The sequence below is a fragment of the Schistocerca serialis genome, chromosome 5 (genome assembly GCF_023864345.2).
Source record: "Schistocerca serialis cubense isolate TAMUIC-IGC-003099 chromosome 5, iqSchSeri2.2, whole genome shotgun sequence".
Taxonomy (NCBI): domain Eukaryota; kingdom Metazoa; phylum Arthropoda; class Insecta; order Orthoptera; family Acrididae; genus Schistocerca; species Schistocerca serialis.
In genome coordinates, this window is record NC_064642.1 from 534,107,968 (window position 1) to 534,124,785 (window position 16,818).

The window sequence follows — 16,818 nt, forward strand, 5'->3', positions numbered from 1 at the left end:
AATGGGAAACGGGAATGTCCACAGCATACTCATCACCGAGATCGTTAACTGAGATTAGGTTAAATTGTGAATCGTAAGTCGTCACTATAGGCTTCTAGTCAACTTCTGCGCAGTTTTATGAGTTGTTTGGTCCACTGAAGAGGTGCATCGTTATGTGATAGTGTGAGCAATAGCCTTTTGTGAGATACCAGAGTCCACTGAAGGCAGTCCCACTGCAATGTTCTCCCGAAAACTGCTTGTGGTAGATTTGCATTCTGTTGCGTTGGCAGAAGAACCAACACCGTGTTACGAATGGAGGCCGAAATGCGCGCGTTTTAGCTCACGCAGGCTGGTGTGAGGAGGGAAGAACTATACTGACGTGAGGTCTGGAACATGACAAGGAATTAGAATTCAGAAAGCTGACGTAATTAGTTTGATACTTAACTTTAATCCATTAATGATGAACGTCGCTCTTGACGGTACATGATTCACAATATTATCTGTTCAGAATACATTCGTAGTAACTTAATATGGCGCCTTGCTAGGTCGTAGCAAATGACGTAGCTGAAGGCTATGCTAAATTGTAGTCTCTGGAAATGAGAGCGTATCTAGACAGTGAACCATCGCTAGCAAAGTCGGCTGTCCAACTGGGGCGAGTGCTAGGGAGTCTCTCTAGACTAGACCTGCCGTGTGGCGGCGCTCGGTCTGCTATCACTGATAGTGGCGACACGCGGGTCCGACGTATACTAACGGACAGCGGCCGATTTAAAGGCTACCACCTAACAAGTGTGGTGTCTGGCGGTGACACCACACATTCACTGACAGCACACGTCTTGTAGCATTTTAAGTCGACTGTCTTTGACAACGCGTGACTCTCGTCTCTGTTCCTGTCGTTTTAGAGCCAGAACTCTTACGCAGTGCTACGTGCATGTGAATGGTACGCCATTCCTTATAGACACGTTGAATAGTCTGTGTTGATACACCACGAAACGGACAACTACATTCACAACTTAGTCATGAGCACACAGACGACAGCTTCGTTCTCCCATCATGTACACATCACTTACGTCTGCGATGGAGTGTCACATGGCCTCCTGGTACAAATTCTACGTAATCTACAGCGCTCCTAAACGGCTAGTGTGTGATTTTATTTAAGGGATGACTAATATCTGGACCGGTGAGCTCACAGTCACATTAAACAAAATACAGGGTTTCCGGGTTAAACATATAACAATGTAAAACATAATAACAGCAGAAGTAACTGAGATACTTATCGATGATATGTTTCTGCAAGTATTTATTTTTTTATTTTCTTTATCTTTTTATCTCTATTTCTTTTACACTTCTAATACCCCTCGATATGCTCACCATTAGTGGCGCGACAGGCATCTAATTTGCATTCCACTCCTCTCCAAGTGTTTCCCAGTATTGCAGGCGTAATATTTCCTATAGCTACATCAATTCGATGTCGCAGATCTGGAAAATCATGAAATTGTGTGTGGTGCACTTTATTCTTCTAAACCTCCACAGAAAAACATCAGGTAGCGTAATGTCTAGGCTTCTACGGGGTCAAGCAATCGCTGGACTACCTCTGCCAATCCAGCGATCTGGAAACTCATAATGCAAGAAATCCCTCACAATGTTCGCAAAATGTCTTTTATGGACGAAATCGTGTAGTGTCGAACGAGGTAACTGTAACTTCTTTGTCGAATTTATTTACATGAGTTCCGTTGGAACGACGTACAGGCTAATTCATCCGTAGCCTCTATAACTGCGTGCTTGGTGTGGTGGCCCGACGTCAAAAGAAACTTCCCAGTTTCCCGAAGCCGCTTCTCCCAATTCTTTATGATTACATCGCTACGTGGGGGGCAGTCCATACTCAAGCCGAAAACGACGTTGTACCAGTTGTAACAGACTTTAGCTCCTCTGAATAAAGCACACATAATATCTTCTGCTGTGCAGGACACATGGCTACTGGCTGGCATTAACACAAGCAAAGCAGTTACGTGCATCGCACATGGTACAGATTGCCGCATGCAAACACAGAAAACATTTCAAGTTACCGTACTTGTGGAAGCAAACCACCAATAAATATCTCAATTACGTGTCAAATTGTTCAATTGTATGTTACAATATGTTTAACCCGCACACCCTAAAGAACTAAATATTTATTGTCGTAATTACGGAATGTCCTCAGTTTTTTATAAACTTGTACATAATTCTCAAGGTAATCTACAGAAACATTTAATGGTTCTTCAGTATGATCGACTCTATCATTTGTAGTAAATACAGAATACGGAATCATCCTAAATAATAACGATAAATTTAATTTAACGAAGCGCTACGTCAAAAGTAATTGACTGATTATGTGTGCCGAGGCGCTAAAATGTGCGCGGCGTTTGTACTCACCCATTGTAACACCGCTTTTGCGTCCATTCTCGTATGCGAAGAAGTCCAGCCTGAAACAGGAAAGACGCAACGATTTCAAAACAGCAGTAAATGCAGCGGTAATATAGAAGGTTCACACATTTAGGAAAAATAAATACTATAAGTAGAATTTGGCTTACAGTTAGCACTTTACGCGGGGATGCTGGGAGCGGAGAAATACGCTGACTCCGAGCGATGTGTCAAGTTACATTACGTGTAAGGTACAGTACAAACTTTCTCTTCAGTTGCCTAGAGAAATCTTTACTTTTTGGAATCTTCACCTCTTGTCAGTCTAATCTCGCGTGAGGAATTCTTCTGTAATCTTTATTACTAAACCGTTATCCGGCAAAAGTCGACCAATAGAAGATTGCCTACCTAACGGCTTCCTTGGGGATCATTTTCTCTATTTAGCGAGTTTACTGACTGAATTTAAAATTTAAAACGCTGCCATCATCTACTCATTAATCTCGTGTTAAAAGTTTAGCACAGTAAAACAAGTGTTAGAATCAGAAGCTGTGTTTGTACCGAGACAGCGTAACTAACGGCGCGCAAATACCCGAAGTTCATTCCTCCATTGTTTGAAAATGAGAGCACTTAACGTCTTCCAACCAACTTTACGCATAATTTCTCGCTCGAATTATTCACAATATGAAGAAAGGAAAAAAGTTTATCGCTTACTACATTTTCGTATAAGCTTCGCTCTGATCTTCGCACCAAAATAACTTCACACGCATGACGTTCAAATTTATTACTTCTTTATTACCGACTCTACTCACAACACAGTTTTCAGACAGTATTCACATATGCCAGAGAATGTACCTGCTACGTTATTTTATGACACATAGTTCAGGAAATATGATGTCATAAACATTTAGATGCGTGAATAACTAGCTTCTACTTACAATGGCATGCAGTAAAGATTCAGCATCATACATGACGGTTTAATTTATTACTTCTTTCCTATGAACTGTTTTCGCAACACACTTTACAGAGAGTATCTATATACATCAGTGAATCTACATGCAAAATAATATCATTGTGCGACCCATAGTACAGGAGATATGATGCCATAAAAATTGAACTGCGTGGAAAAATAGCTTTCGCTTAAAATGGAGCACAAATTACCCACTTTATGTTGTTCATCAGTATCAGGTAGAAGTGATAGAAGAGATAGAGAACGTCCATCGAAGAGCGGCCCTTTTCGTCACGGGATCGTTTAGTCGGGGCTAGAGCGTTACGAAGATGGTCATCAAACTCCATCGGAACTCGTTACAAGAGAGGTGTTGTACATCACGGAGAGGTTTACTACTGAAATCCCGAGAGAGCACTTTCCAGAAAGATTCAGACGACGCATTGCATCCTCCCAAATATATCTCACGCAATAACCATGACGAGAAAATTCGAGAAATTAGAGCCAATACAGAGGCTCACCGACAATCTTCTTCCCACGCGCCATTCGCGAATGGAACAGGGTAGGAGGGATCAGTTTGTGGTACGAGAAGTAACCTCCGCCACACGACATTAGGTGGCTTGTGGAGTATTATGTAGATGCAAATGTATATGTATTCATCCAATGTCTCATAATGAGAACACTTACTGATTCCCAACAAACTTAAAACATAGTTTCAAACCTTTAAGGAACACTTTCTCACTTATATGCTTAAAGGCAAGTATGTAACACATTAACTCATTGTAATCAGACGTTTGAAGCCATTATATACAGGGTGACTTTTTCTACCGTGTGAAAACTCTAGGGATTGATCGATGAGAGGATATGGAACAAAAAAGGTGTAATGAACTTATGTCAGCAAATGTACAGTTTCCATGCTAGAGACCATTTATTCAGTCATTCATTGTTACAGTGACTGCGGTCTAATACGCCCTGTACCATGCAGCCACAGTTGCAGTATGTGTTGAAAATTGTTTCCATGTGACTCAACGCATGTGTGCACGCGTTGTAGCATGTTCCGTCTCACACGTACACATCGGCCAGGCTGCATCCGGAGAGTGTCAAAGTTAGCATGAGTACGCTGCTCCCCTGTCTCCTTATCTAGACTGAGCTCTGCAAAATAATACTTTTGAAATGGATCCATAACCATAAACCGCTCGAGTTGAGATCAGGTGAATGAGCAGACCATGCAACTGCACTTCCTCGTCCGACCCATCGACAAGGGAAGAGATGTTCCCGACATTAACGGTGATGTGAGCTGGAGTACCATCACATAGAAGCCACATAACCCTTCGAATCATCAATGGCACTTATTGCAGCAGGGCAGGCGAAGTCACCTGCAAGAAATGCCGGCAGTTCCGGCCTGTTAGGCAACATGGCAGGAAGACTGGTCCCAAAATACGATCGCCAACTATCCTGGCCCATGCATTCTGGCTGCACCGATGCTCATGATTCGCTGTCAGCATACCATGACGCTTTGCATACTATCCCAAAGATGACTGTTAAGAAAGCTGATGCTCACGATGTGAAAATTCTATGCCTAGTGAGCCCTGCACACGCTGTAAGTGATAAGGGTGGTAACAGTTGTTATGACGAATGTTCCTCACGGTCGTCTGGCTTACCCTGTACTGGTGGGCCAACAGCCTGGTACTGATGCGGCGGCCGCCTTCCACAAGTCTTGTATACCAACATATCGGGACGTCTTTCATGATTTCCTGCTTCCTAAAACGAAACTGCCTTTCCGTAAGTAAATGCCATGTCGACAAGCTTTCGATTCGAATAAGAAACTATTGTGTACAACGCTGTATCACATCCACTACATGGTGAGTCAGCAAGAGACATGAATCGGACACAATATTACCAGTTACTATGGCAGGAGACGTCGCTAGGGCATGAGGTATGAGAAACAGTACCACCCTGCATGGTACATCGCGTATTAGTCCAAAGTCTCTGAAAAAAGTATGATTGAATAAATGGTCTTTAGCATAGGAACCATGCATTTCCGGACATAAGTTCATTAGACCTTCATTGTTCCGTATCTTCTCATCAGTCAGTCCCTAAGGTGTGTACACGGTGGAAAAAATCACCCTGTATATGCGAGTTGATTCTGTAAAGAATCAGGGTTTACTGATGTGTGTATAGTATCATTTCTTTGGACCATGTGGAGTGATTCATGTTAAAAACAAACTATGCATTTTGAAAGACAATGACTGAAGTTCAAATTGATGTAGTTCTTCAGATTGGTAACTATTGCAATTTGGACTGTCAGTCAAAGTATATTTCAAATAATGAACCAGTAGGAAATTTGTGATGTGATAATTTCAGTGTCATGTAATCTGTGATAACAAAGCTTTCAACAAACTCAGTTCACTCTGAATATCACAGTGAGTATGGATGGAAGGCTGATTCTGCGTTTCGTCAAACGACAAACTCATTATAGGCAGGGTGACAAATCTGAGAAGTAGTTGACATTGCTACAGGACTGTCCGAACCATTTGGCAAATCCACGGCAAACCTAAATTAGGGCGCATGGATGAGAAAATTTCCGGTTACTGATCTAGGGCAATAGTTACTGCGGCGAATATCAAAATGTTTCATAAAACGTTATCCCGCTAAAATATCGTTTGCTGAGCAGCGACGGTTGACTCTTAATACCAATCTTCCAGTTAGTTCCGACGCCATAATTGTCAAGAGTAAAACCTAACAGCCTAAACACACAGGGTGAGTCAAACTTTTGGGACAAAATAATACTAATTGTAGAAAATCCTAAACTGAGATACGGAAACAGTGGTCCCAAAAGAATATTTGGTGCTATAATGACGTAAACAACTTACATCTGACAGCAATCACTTAAGCTCATACCAGCTTTTAATACTGACGACGGCCAATACCCCCCTTCTGCGTACAAATGTTTTCAGTTTACTTGTCGCGTCAAATCTGGGTAAAATCTCGAGCTTTCGAGGAAATCTTGCACCGTCTTCGTCGGGGACAGTGAATTGTCGTGGTTCCCGTTGTGGTGACCATTCATAGTCTATAGACGTCTTGTGATCGGTCGGGGTTTATCATCATTACGTCATCCTGCCATAAATTGGTCCAATGTCTGAACGGTGGTAACAGCGCTCTCGTAGGAACATAAACAATTCAGAGCGTTTCTCTGTGTCTCCTCAGTGTCAAGAGCCTGCTTCCAAGCGCTACTAACGTTATAGCCTCTGATCCCGTTGAAACTGTTCTCGCAGATTCTAATTTATACTATTCCTTCAATAACAGGATCCAAGTAAGTCGAAGCATGGGACAAGATTTTAGTTTCGCCAAACATATTATCCTGACGGACGAAACATCTTGCAGGAGCACAGTTTAACGCAAGATCTAGAAAAGCCATTGCAAATGCGAAATTTTGGTACAATAATAACCGGTGTAAGAGTCAGAATGTTGAAGTCAAGCATGCAAACGTGCATGGATTGTGATGTACAGGTGCCAGATGTCAGTTTGTGGGATGGAGTTTCATGCCTGTTGCACTTCATCGGTCAATACAGGGACCGTTAATGCTGTTTGTCGACGACGCTGGAGTTCTCGTCCGATGATGTACCATTTGTGCTCTACTGCAGACAGATCTGGTGATCGAGCAGGTCAAGGCAACCTGTCCACTCTCTGTAGAGTATGGTGGGTTACAACAGCTGGTTGTGGTTGAGCTTTATCCTCTTGGAAAACACCTCCTGGACGGCTGTTCATGCATGACAGCACATGTCGAATCATCAGACTGACGTACAAATTTGCAGTCAGAATGCGTGGGATAACCACAAGAGTGCTCCTGCTGTCATACAAAGTCGCACCGCAGACCGTAACTCCAGGTGTAGGTCCAGTGTGTTTAGCACACAGACAGGTTTGTTACAGGCGTTCAACTGGCTTCTTTTTAACCAACACGCGATCATCAATGGCACCACGGAAGAACCAGCTTTTATCACAAAAAACAACAGACCTCTACCCCTGTCCTTGAAATAACCGATTTGTAATAATTAATTGTGTCAGTGTGGTGCCAACTGCTGCTCAAATTGCAGCTGAATATGCAGCACAATGTGCCAGAGACATACGTCGAACATGACGGTAGTGCCACGTGATAGTCCAGAGCCCGGTCTTCTTGCAACCGTACATTATCGTACCGACCGGTGCCAGCAATCATGCACAGTGGGTACATCTCCGCCACGCACTCATGGTAAATAACACTGAAGTGGTGCTGTGCACGGGCATGTCATAAGCACATTCGCCGACTGACAAGAAGAGTTACACTGTGCGACAACAGTGTCACCACATAGCGAATGAACATCAGGTAGAGTGCACCATTCAAAGTGGGTGACCGCAAATAACGTCGCATTAGTTGCTCTTGGACAACCGTAGCTCCCAAGAGGATAAAGAATCGCTGCTGGTGATCTGAGACGAGCTTGGAAGACGAAATTTTGTCGCTTAGATACGGCTGCAGCGGCACTTATAAACCCCATCACGGTTGAATGAGACCTCATCTTTGAACTATACAGATTGCAAAACGTTCATCTCTGCGTTGCTGCGTTCGCTACTATATCGACAGTACTAAATGTTAAAATAATTTTTCCCCACTGCTTGCACACGCTGCGACACTTTCATCTGTTCATACTTCCTGCTTTTCGGAAACTAATCATAACGGCAAAAGAATTAGTAAGCCCCAGCAGACATCACGGTAATACCCCGCAACACCAGCTCCGGCCTTAACAACGGTTTCATCTCGGCAAGGAAGAGGGTATGCCATACCCATTTCTGATTATATATCGCAAAACTACAGAATTACTGGGGATTCTCCTTGCTACTTTTCATCCGTTGTTCCGAGCAGCCTTAAACATTTCTATGGGACTAAGGTCAGTGCTTTCGGAGGTCCAATACAAGTGGAATAGGTGCAGTCCTGGGATTACACTTATTGTTATCTTGTATCACGCGAGTGTCCACTCATGCTCATCGTGAAGATGTGGGAGAAAGAGCGATACTTGGTTAACGAGAATGTTTCCTGAAAATCCTGGTTCATGCAATTAATAGTGTGCTTCCAGGTGTTCGACCGCTTTGTTGTTTCCATTTTCTGCACAGTATTTCGACGAATTAGACGGTCGTCTTCTTCAGATACTGCGACTTGTGCTGTTACGTGTACACACTGCTTGGGGTGTAAACACACTGTAAACTAACGTTGGTCTCTCGCCGCCAATTATAGAAAATTTCGATTCAGGACGCTCACTACGCCCTTTGATTTCGCCAGCCAACACATCCACCAGAGTTTGAAAACGCTGGGAGGCTACGTGTTTCACGGAATACCAGTGACACCTCTGAGAAAGAAGAGCGTCAAAGGGCGTAAGGAGCTTCGGGAATCGAACTCGGCTATAATAGCGGCGTGAGACCAACAACAGTTCGCAGTCTGGTTGGTACCCAGGCAGTGAGTACACATAACAGCACAACTCGTAGCACCTGAATAAGTTATCTGGGTCGGTCGTCGAAACATTGTGCAGAAAATTTAAACAACAACTCAACAGAAATCTCGGAAGCACACTGTTAATCAATCGGGTAATACTCATTTCACAAGACACCCTGCAAACACGACGTCATTTTGACGTCACACGCAATATCGACAATCGCAGGAACTGCTGCCGACTTCCGTTAGCTCTCGATGCGGCCCCCCTCTCACGCAAGTAGCTGCTCGCAGGACTTGATGCACACATGACGTCTTTTTAACGCCACACGCAGTATCGTAGATTTATTAAAACACAACGTTCTTCGTACATTTTATTAGAATTATCATTATAATTAAACGTCGCTTAACGGCCTAGCAGCCTGCTTTCCACCTGTAGGTAATTCTTTCTTACTCGCCACGATAGTCGTCTATATTTCTGCTTAAGAGAGCGAATTCGTTATCCTAACTGCAGCGTTCAAACACATTATTAAACAAACAAAATATACAGCGTCCAAAATAAGAGGAATTTCACAGTGATACTAAAACCACCACCAAAACACCATAGAATCGCCTCCGGCTTGAATTACACTCTCCACACACAGACGATCAAACGACTCATTGGTTCGTCGGTGCACTCAACATCTTGCATCATTTAGAAATTTTTCGTGTCGTTAGACAGCACTACGCGTCTCCACTCATCTACTGACCCGTTTGGCCCAACGCAGATTTGCTTTATATTCCACTGTGAGCAATGGCCTTCTACAAGGTGTCCGATTAGAAATCTCCATTGCAGGCAATTCCCTTCGCAATGTTCTGTTGGAAACTAGTTGACGTGTAGCTATGGTCACTCACAGCAGAAATTCCTGTCAGGTTGAAAAGCGATTATCATTAATAAGGCCATGATGCAAAACACTTTTTGTTATTTATTTACTTCTTTATTCCCCAAACTAGTTTCAGCGCAAATATCGTCTTCATCAGTAGGTTCTTTAAATCTAAAACATGCAGAAAATAGCATAGCTATACAAACACTGTAACACATCACATTTGTAGTGTTTGTTTTTTGAATATAGTTTTCTGTGGGTACTTTCACACTTCCCTATTTATTATTATCATTATAGCATTATAGCATGTTTTTGAGCATTGTTGTCGTTGTTTGCGGCATATTTTTTGTGCTTTTTCTGTTGCCGTTTTTCTCGCCATACGTCATGTCATCCACAGAAAACTATATTCAAAAAACATGGTCACGTACCCATTTGAACCGTAGTTTCCGATGGCGTGTTGATAACATTGGCACATACATGGGTCGTTGGCTACAGAGGCCCATCATTAGGAGTGTTCGGTTCACTGTGTTTTCAGACACACTTCTACACTGCCCAGCATTAAAGTCTGATGTTAGTTCCGCCACAGCTCGCTGCCTGTCCTGTTTTACCAGTCTGTCCAGCCTACGACGCCCGACATCTGCAATGAGGGGTAGCCGCCCAACCTCACGACATCTGGTTGTGGTTTTACCTTGGTTTCTGGTAAACCTTCCGAGATGTAAGGTCGTGGTCCATGAAACTCTTCAGCTCCTAACGTTTCGTCCAGAGCTGCGCTGGACATCTTCAGAGGGGTGTTTCTCCTCCGGTGAGTCTTGCCGGCAAGACACACCGGAGGAGAAACACCCCTCTGAAGATGTCCAGCGCAGCTCTGGACGAAACGTTAGGAGCTAAAGAGTTTCATGGACCACGACCTTACATCCCGGAAGGTTTACCAGAAGATATGTCATCCGGTCGTAAAAGCCTTCATACTTTACCTTGGTTTCGCCACGTGTTGAAAACAATCACCACAGGACTCATCAACACCCGACAAGTCGTGCAGTTTTAGAAATGGTCGTGCCGAGCCTCCGGGCCATCACAATCTGCCCTCGGTCAAACTCACAAAGACGGCGCCTTCCCCGTTCTACACATGGACACCATGCTCACTGATACTACATGCACTGTGCTTGTGTCTGACTAGCAGTCATTCCTCGGCAGGTGACTCTGCTATCACCTAGACGGGTTTGTGTCGATAGCAGGTTGGTGGTCATAATGGTCTGCCTGATCGGTGCATATACAGAGGGGTCCAAAAAAGTGTATCCACTGTTTAAAAGTCCATAACTTGCAAACTAATTGACGGAGTTGTCTCATTTTTGGTGAAAGTGTAGCTTAAAGTCCAACTTAAAGATATCACTGTAGGTGTTCGAAATGGTAAGACAACCCACACCACACATTTACTCCTGGAAAATTCGCGGCTTTGTCCACATGGACGTTCGGATTTTCGGCGGCCCAGTAGATGCAACTGTGGCGATTTGCTGTACCATTTAGTTTGAACTGTGCCTCATCAGACCACACAATCATCTCTGCAAACTCTTCATCGTTGCGCACCACGTTAGTAAACCACTCGCAGTACTCCATTCTACTATATGGATCGTCATCGTTCATTGCGTGTAGCAATCGTAGGATGTACAACGCTTGTGTGGCGATTGCCGGAGCTACAAACTATTACACTACCAAAGTACTAAAATTATAAACAGCCGACCAGTTGCAATGGATAAAGAAACTCTTCACCTAGGTTTCGACAAATACAAATTTGTCTTCTTCAGAAGGTAACCTAAGGACAATGAACATCATAGCTTACATTAGAAAAGTATGAAAATTATAAGCCAAGAATAAATTTTAAGACAATTTAGAGAACTCTTTCATTACAGAAGTATGATAACGACGAGCGGTACTTACAATTTTACGTTAGTAAGGACTAATGTACCATCGCAGTTTTTACAACTGTCGGCATAGATCCATGTGTCAAAAATAAAATGTAGCCCTAGAATTAGGGTTTGTTTCGTTAATATAAAATAGCTCATGGATCTTGCAGAGCTCACAGCCGACTGAGTGTAATCGGCGAGCGTAGTTACTCTGAAAACAGGGCAGGTGGCGCTCGTGCCGAGAAACTTGTGCCAACTGGCGTACAAAGGCAACGTGTAAATTATCAGTATTAATAACGTCCTTAGGTAGAGTAACAATAAAAAAGGAAGGAAATTAACACTCCCGTTATAACAATATGGGAGCATTGGTACAAATAATGTAGTTATACATAAAAAAGGCCGGTGGCGCTTACGCCGAGAAACTTACGCCCAGTGGCAAATACAGCCAAAACATAAAAAAATTATGTTACTATATCAGTGAAGACCACAAACGGTATATATGTCAGAAGTTCAAATTGACAATAATGGCTCTTCTCAAGAGGGAATTACAAATATTGGTTCACGATCCTGTTAATACACATTCACAGGAAAAACAAAATTTTAGAGCCAGGCAAAATCACATAAGGGCCGATGTAGTAGCAAACATACATTGTGACAAAACCACCATTACATAAGGGGTAGTGAGCTTAAAGCACTGAAGGTGCATCATAGCTTCCTGAGGAAATAAACCACTAAGGTTACAAGCATTAATGTTATACCGTAAACAGTACAGGTTTAAAGCCTTCGAAAAAAAAATGGCTCTGAGCACTATGCGACTTAACTTCTGAGGTCATCAGTCGCCTAGAACTTAGAACTAATTAAACCTAACTAACCTAAGGACATCACACATATCCATGCCCGAGGCAGGATTCGAACCTGCGACCGTAGCGGTCGCTCGGCTCCAGACTGTAGCGCCTAGAACCGCACGGCCATTCCGGCCGGCTAAAGCATTCGAAAAATTGTCTTCAAGCAAGGTTCAACTGGTCGTTCAGTATATTACCGTCCTTGAGCTCAATATGTTTGGAAATTTGTAACTCTTCCCACAGATCTAATCTACGCCCTTTGTCTTCTCTGTGTAGGATAACAGTGTCTTCTAAAGATGAAACAACTCCGTCAATTAGTTGGCCAGTTATGTACTCTTAAACAGTGGATACGTTTTTTTGGACCCCTCTGTATTTTTCCTCGACAAGCTACGTGAATAGTATATGTTGGAAGTGTGTTTGTATTAAGAAGCGAACTTCCACAAAGAACTAACGCAATCTGTTTTCGCCTATGCAGCGTATTTCAATGCTGAGAGCATGTAAAACTGGCGAACGTGCGAAAACTCATACTAGAAATTATGGACGCACTTAAATAAAGGAGAGAGGGACTATTTCTCTGCACCTGCTCAGTGTAATTAAACAGTCACCTGTCGCCTTTGCGTCGCAGAAGAGGCGTCCGTAGCAAGAGGACAAGTAGCTAGAAGCCAGCCAGCGTGTACTCACCCTGAAACGTAGAGCGCCATGTCCCAGTGGTTGGGGTCGCTGTCGCCCTTGGGGTTGTGCTTCTCGCTGAAGGCGCAGAAGGAGTCCAGCAGGGCGCCGCGCTCGCCGTCGTGGTGCGGCAGGTCGGCGGGCTGGCTGCTCATCAGCTCCAGCCGCACCAGCGAGATCTCCACCCGACCGCCCAGGCTGGGGTGGTGGTACAGCGCCTGCACCTGCGCACCAATCGAGTCTCATGTTGGTTCCTCTGCACCATCCGGTCAAGGCTCGCACCACGTGCCACTTGAGGATTTCCAGCAAAAGCCCCTTTCCAGCTTCAAGTATGTGACTCCCATTTGAAGAGAGCGCTACACATATGAGGACACACGGAAAACTTCTCGACCTAGCAATGAGATGCCAGTGATATTAATGGGTACATGTGGTGGGGCTACAAGGCCTGTGCGTGTAAGCTTATAATTGTTTGCTTATAGGACTGAAGGACTACTCCTTCAGTGCCGATATTTTCCTATCATCTCGACCTAACGGCGACTCAGGTTCCGAGTCAGACACACATATGGAGACCGCAGAGTCGCTGACAGACACTGCAGCCAGCGCTACGAGACGCTCGGAAAGACTCCACGGCCACCGCCAGGGAGCGTTCGCAACGCGTCCAATAGTGCTCTTAATTACTGCTCGTGGCCAGTATTTGGGAACCAACTACGTCCGTACAGTTTCACTTCGAATCGTTTAGCAGCTTTCGGCGTCTCTTGAGTGACCACGACTATTTGCCATGGCCAGTGCAGTTCGATTCTTAACGCATTGCTGCTTTGGGAGACTTCACTGCGTACGACTATTCGGCTTCCGATTCTTGGGGTTCCTGGTTAAAGGACCTTGTTCAGTTGTGGTTTTTATCGAGTTTGTCATAACACCGACAGCTTACGAATTATTTCATTTATTGTACCGTGACTGTGTTTCAGTTTAAGAAAAAAAGCAGAGTAATCTGTGTTTCTTTTTTTTAAAATATATTGATCAAATTATTATTCTCTTGTGAAGATTCAAAAATCTGTTGTGAGTTTTGTACCAATTCTTGGCGGGAAGAGCAAAGACTTTTCAAAAGACTTAAGTATTGTAAGTTATAGTTTATCTATATTTCACCTGAAACCGTTTGCAGAAGGCGTAGCGTTCTCAGGATCAAGAACAGAGTTCGCATTCCCACTCAATTTATTTGTGTCGTGATCATGTTCGATCACGACCGGATATGAGACATAGCAACTACGAACAGAGAAACCTAAGGGACCAGACAGAGCTGGAAATTTTCTTTGTTATACTACACCACACATTAAAAGAAGTTGGATTTAAATCACAAACAAGGTAAACAGCAATGCGCCTTCTGCCTTAACTACGACGTTTGCCGACATGCAGTCGGTCCCTGGTAGCTGTATGAAAACTATAAAAACACCGTGATTTCTGTTGCCATTAATAGGATGTGGATAGTATAGAAATACTTTAAGTAATAAGTAGGCACTACAGCATCTGAGAGCACAATAATGAATTTAATTACCTTAGTCAGTATTTCTAACAATAGGATCCGTACATTTCAATTTTATACCTTGCCGGCTGTTTCTTTAAATAAAGTCCTTTAGAATTTTCGACATTTCATCTTAGCTGCACACATAAATTCTTACATAGCACTGCACAATAGTAATATTTTATAATAATTAATTAGTGATTGCGGACCACGCCATATACGCGTCCGCCGTCTTTAAAAAATATCACGACTGTAATAACAGAAGAAGATTACAGTTCTTCAGCTGTCAAAAAAATAAAAAACACAAAATATCTCTATCGATACAAATTATGAACAATTCGTATTCCGCACCGTGGCACGTAAGGTATTCTTTGAAATATCAGGTGGTCGCTGCTCAGCGACGATCTAAGAAATTTTTTTACACAGATGGGTTTTTTGAACCTACATGGTTAGATTATCGAAAGTAAGATTTTTTAAGCTATCTAAACAGATACTAATATTACAAATCGTGAAAGCAGTGTCAAATACTTCAGACTACATTACTTCCGAGCTGACAGCACAGGCATAAAAGTCCATTTAGAGCTTCCACTACCTGGCTCTCTTTTTGGGAGTCTACTGCTAGAACTTACTCAATGTTTATTCACAGCCACAGAATGCTGATGAACTAAAGACATGTTTTCGTAGAGGCTGTAACTAGAAGTGACATTTTTATTTGCTGTTAGACACTTTGAACCTCATAGTCATTATCAAGTATTTCCTTGGAAGTGTTCGTAATTCTGCTGTTTGTAGACAATCCCTTGGCATTGTTTTATTTCATTTATAGGTTCAAAATGGTTCAAATGGCTCTGAGCACTATGAGACAGCTTCTAAGGTCATCAGTCCCCTAGAATTTAGAACTACTTAAACCTAACTAACCTAAGGACACCACACACATCCATGCTCGAGGCAGGATTCGAACCTGCGACTGTAGCAGTAGCGCGGTTCCAGACTGTAGCGCCTAGAACTGCTCGGCCACCCCGACCGGCTCATTTACAGGTCACAATTAGACATATGATCATTTACACACAAATGCTTGATAATGACTATGAAGCTGAAACTGGCCAATTAAAAAAAATGTTGCGTTACAGCATCAGCAAAAACGTATCTTAACTTGGCTACGTGAAAAGTTTTCGGCCTGCTATAGCAACGGCGTATCCATTTTTTCATGCTGGTACAGTTTGCACAATAAACTAGACAAGTATTAATTCGGTCTACGTAATAGATTTTTGTACAGCTTTTTAAAGAAGGCATTCGGACTAAGTTTCGTTCAAGCAGAAAAACTCGAGTATTGGGTCGTCAAAAAATTATTCTGTTTGACCGATGTATATTAATCAATATAGGTACTTTAGAACGAGCGATGCTTTATTTTCCACCTTTCGAGAAACTAGAGTGTGAACTAAGTGCGTAGTAATACCCCTGACGATGAACGTGAAGAACTTCCCAAAACAACGACCACACGTGTGAACAACAGGATGATCGACTGTTAACGGTACTAAATACTTGAATCCACTGGCATACTAGAAGAAAGAGCGCGGTACGCTTTTCTCGTCAATAATTATAACCAAAAACGAATACAAAAAACTAAATGTCAAAATAGACTAATCAGACAGATTTTATATAACAATTTTTTACTATGGACAAGACGCAAGTCCACCACTTCAGAGTAGGAACAAAACAGCAATGAAATCATTGAGTGAAAGGAACTCAGTGGCCCTGCTAAAAGAAAAAGATTTGTCCATTTCATCCACCGGAACGGTTATAACCCGTGTTATCCTTGGTGCATCGATTTTCTAGCAAAGGGTAAAGCGATATCTGGGGAACACTATTTAGGTCATCTACAACAACTACGTGAAAAATTTCAAAGAAGAGGTCCGGAAAGCAAAAGAAACTAATTCGTGTTTCACGAGCACCATTTATTTATCCACAAATATTTGACAATGACAGAACTGTGGGATTTGCATTATTAACTGTTGGAGCATTTCCTCTATTCATTATATTTAGTACGTTATTACGCCCTACTCAGAAATGGTAAGAAATTGTGGGTGGAAAACGCTCTGCCTCCAACGGAGAGCTTTTGGCAGGTGTGGGAGGAGATATTTGTACTTTGGAGACGATAAAAGACCAAGCGGTGACATGGTGCGAATACAAGGCAAGTTTCCAGAATGAGATATTCACTCTGCATCGGAGTGTGCTCTGATATGAAACTTCCTGGCAGAG

General features: G+C 42.9%; 1 protein-coding gene across 1 annotated transcript in view; it reads right to left on the reverse strand.

Moving 5' to 3' along the window:
- LOC126482061 (A disintegrin and metalloproteinase with thrombospondin motifs adt-2-like) overlaps positions 1-16,818 on the reverse strand; it is a 178,116-nt gene that overhangs the window by 99,541 nt on the left and 61,757 nt on the right. The window contains exons 7-8 of the mRNA XM_050106037.1: positions 13,059-13,270; positions 2,389-2,438 (exon numbers count right to left, since the gene is read on the reverse strand). Of these exons, the coding sequence (XP_049961994.1) occupies positions 2,389-2,438; positions 13,059-13,270 (262 nt within the window). The remainder of the gene's footprint in view (positions 1-2,388; positions 2,439-13,058; positions 13,271-16,818) is intronic.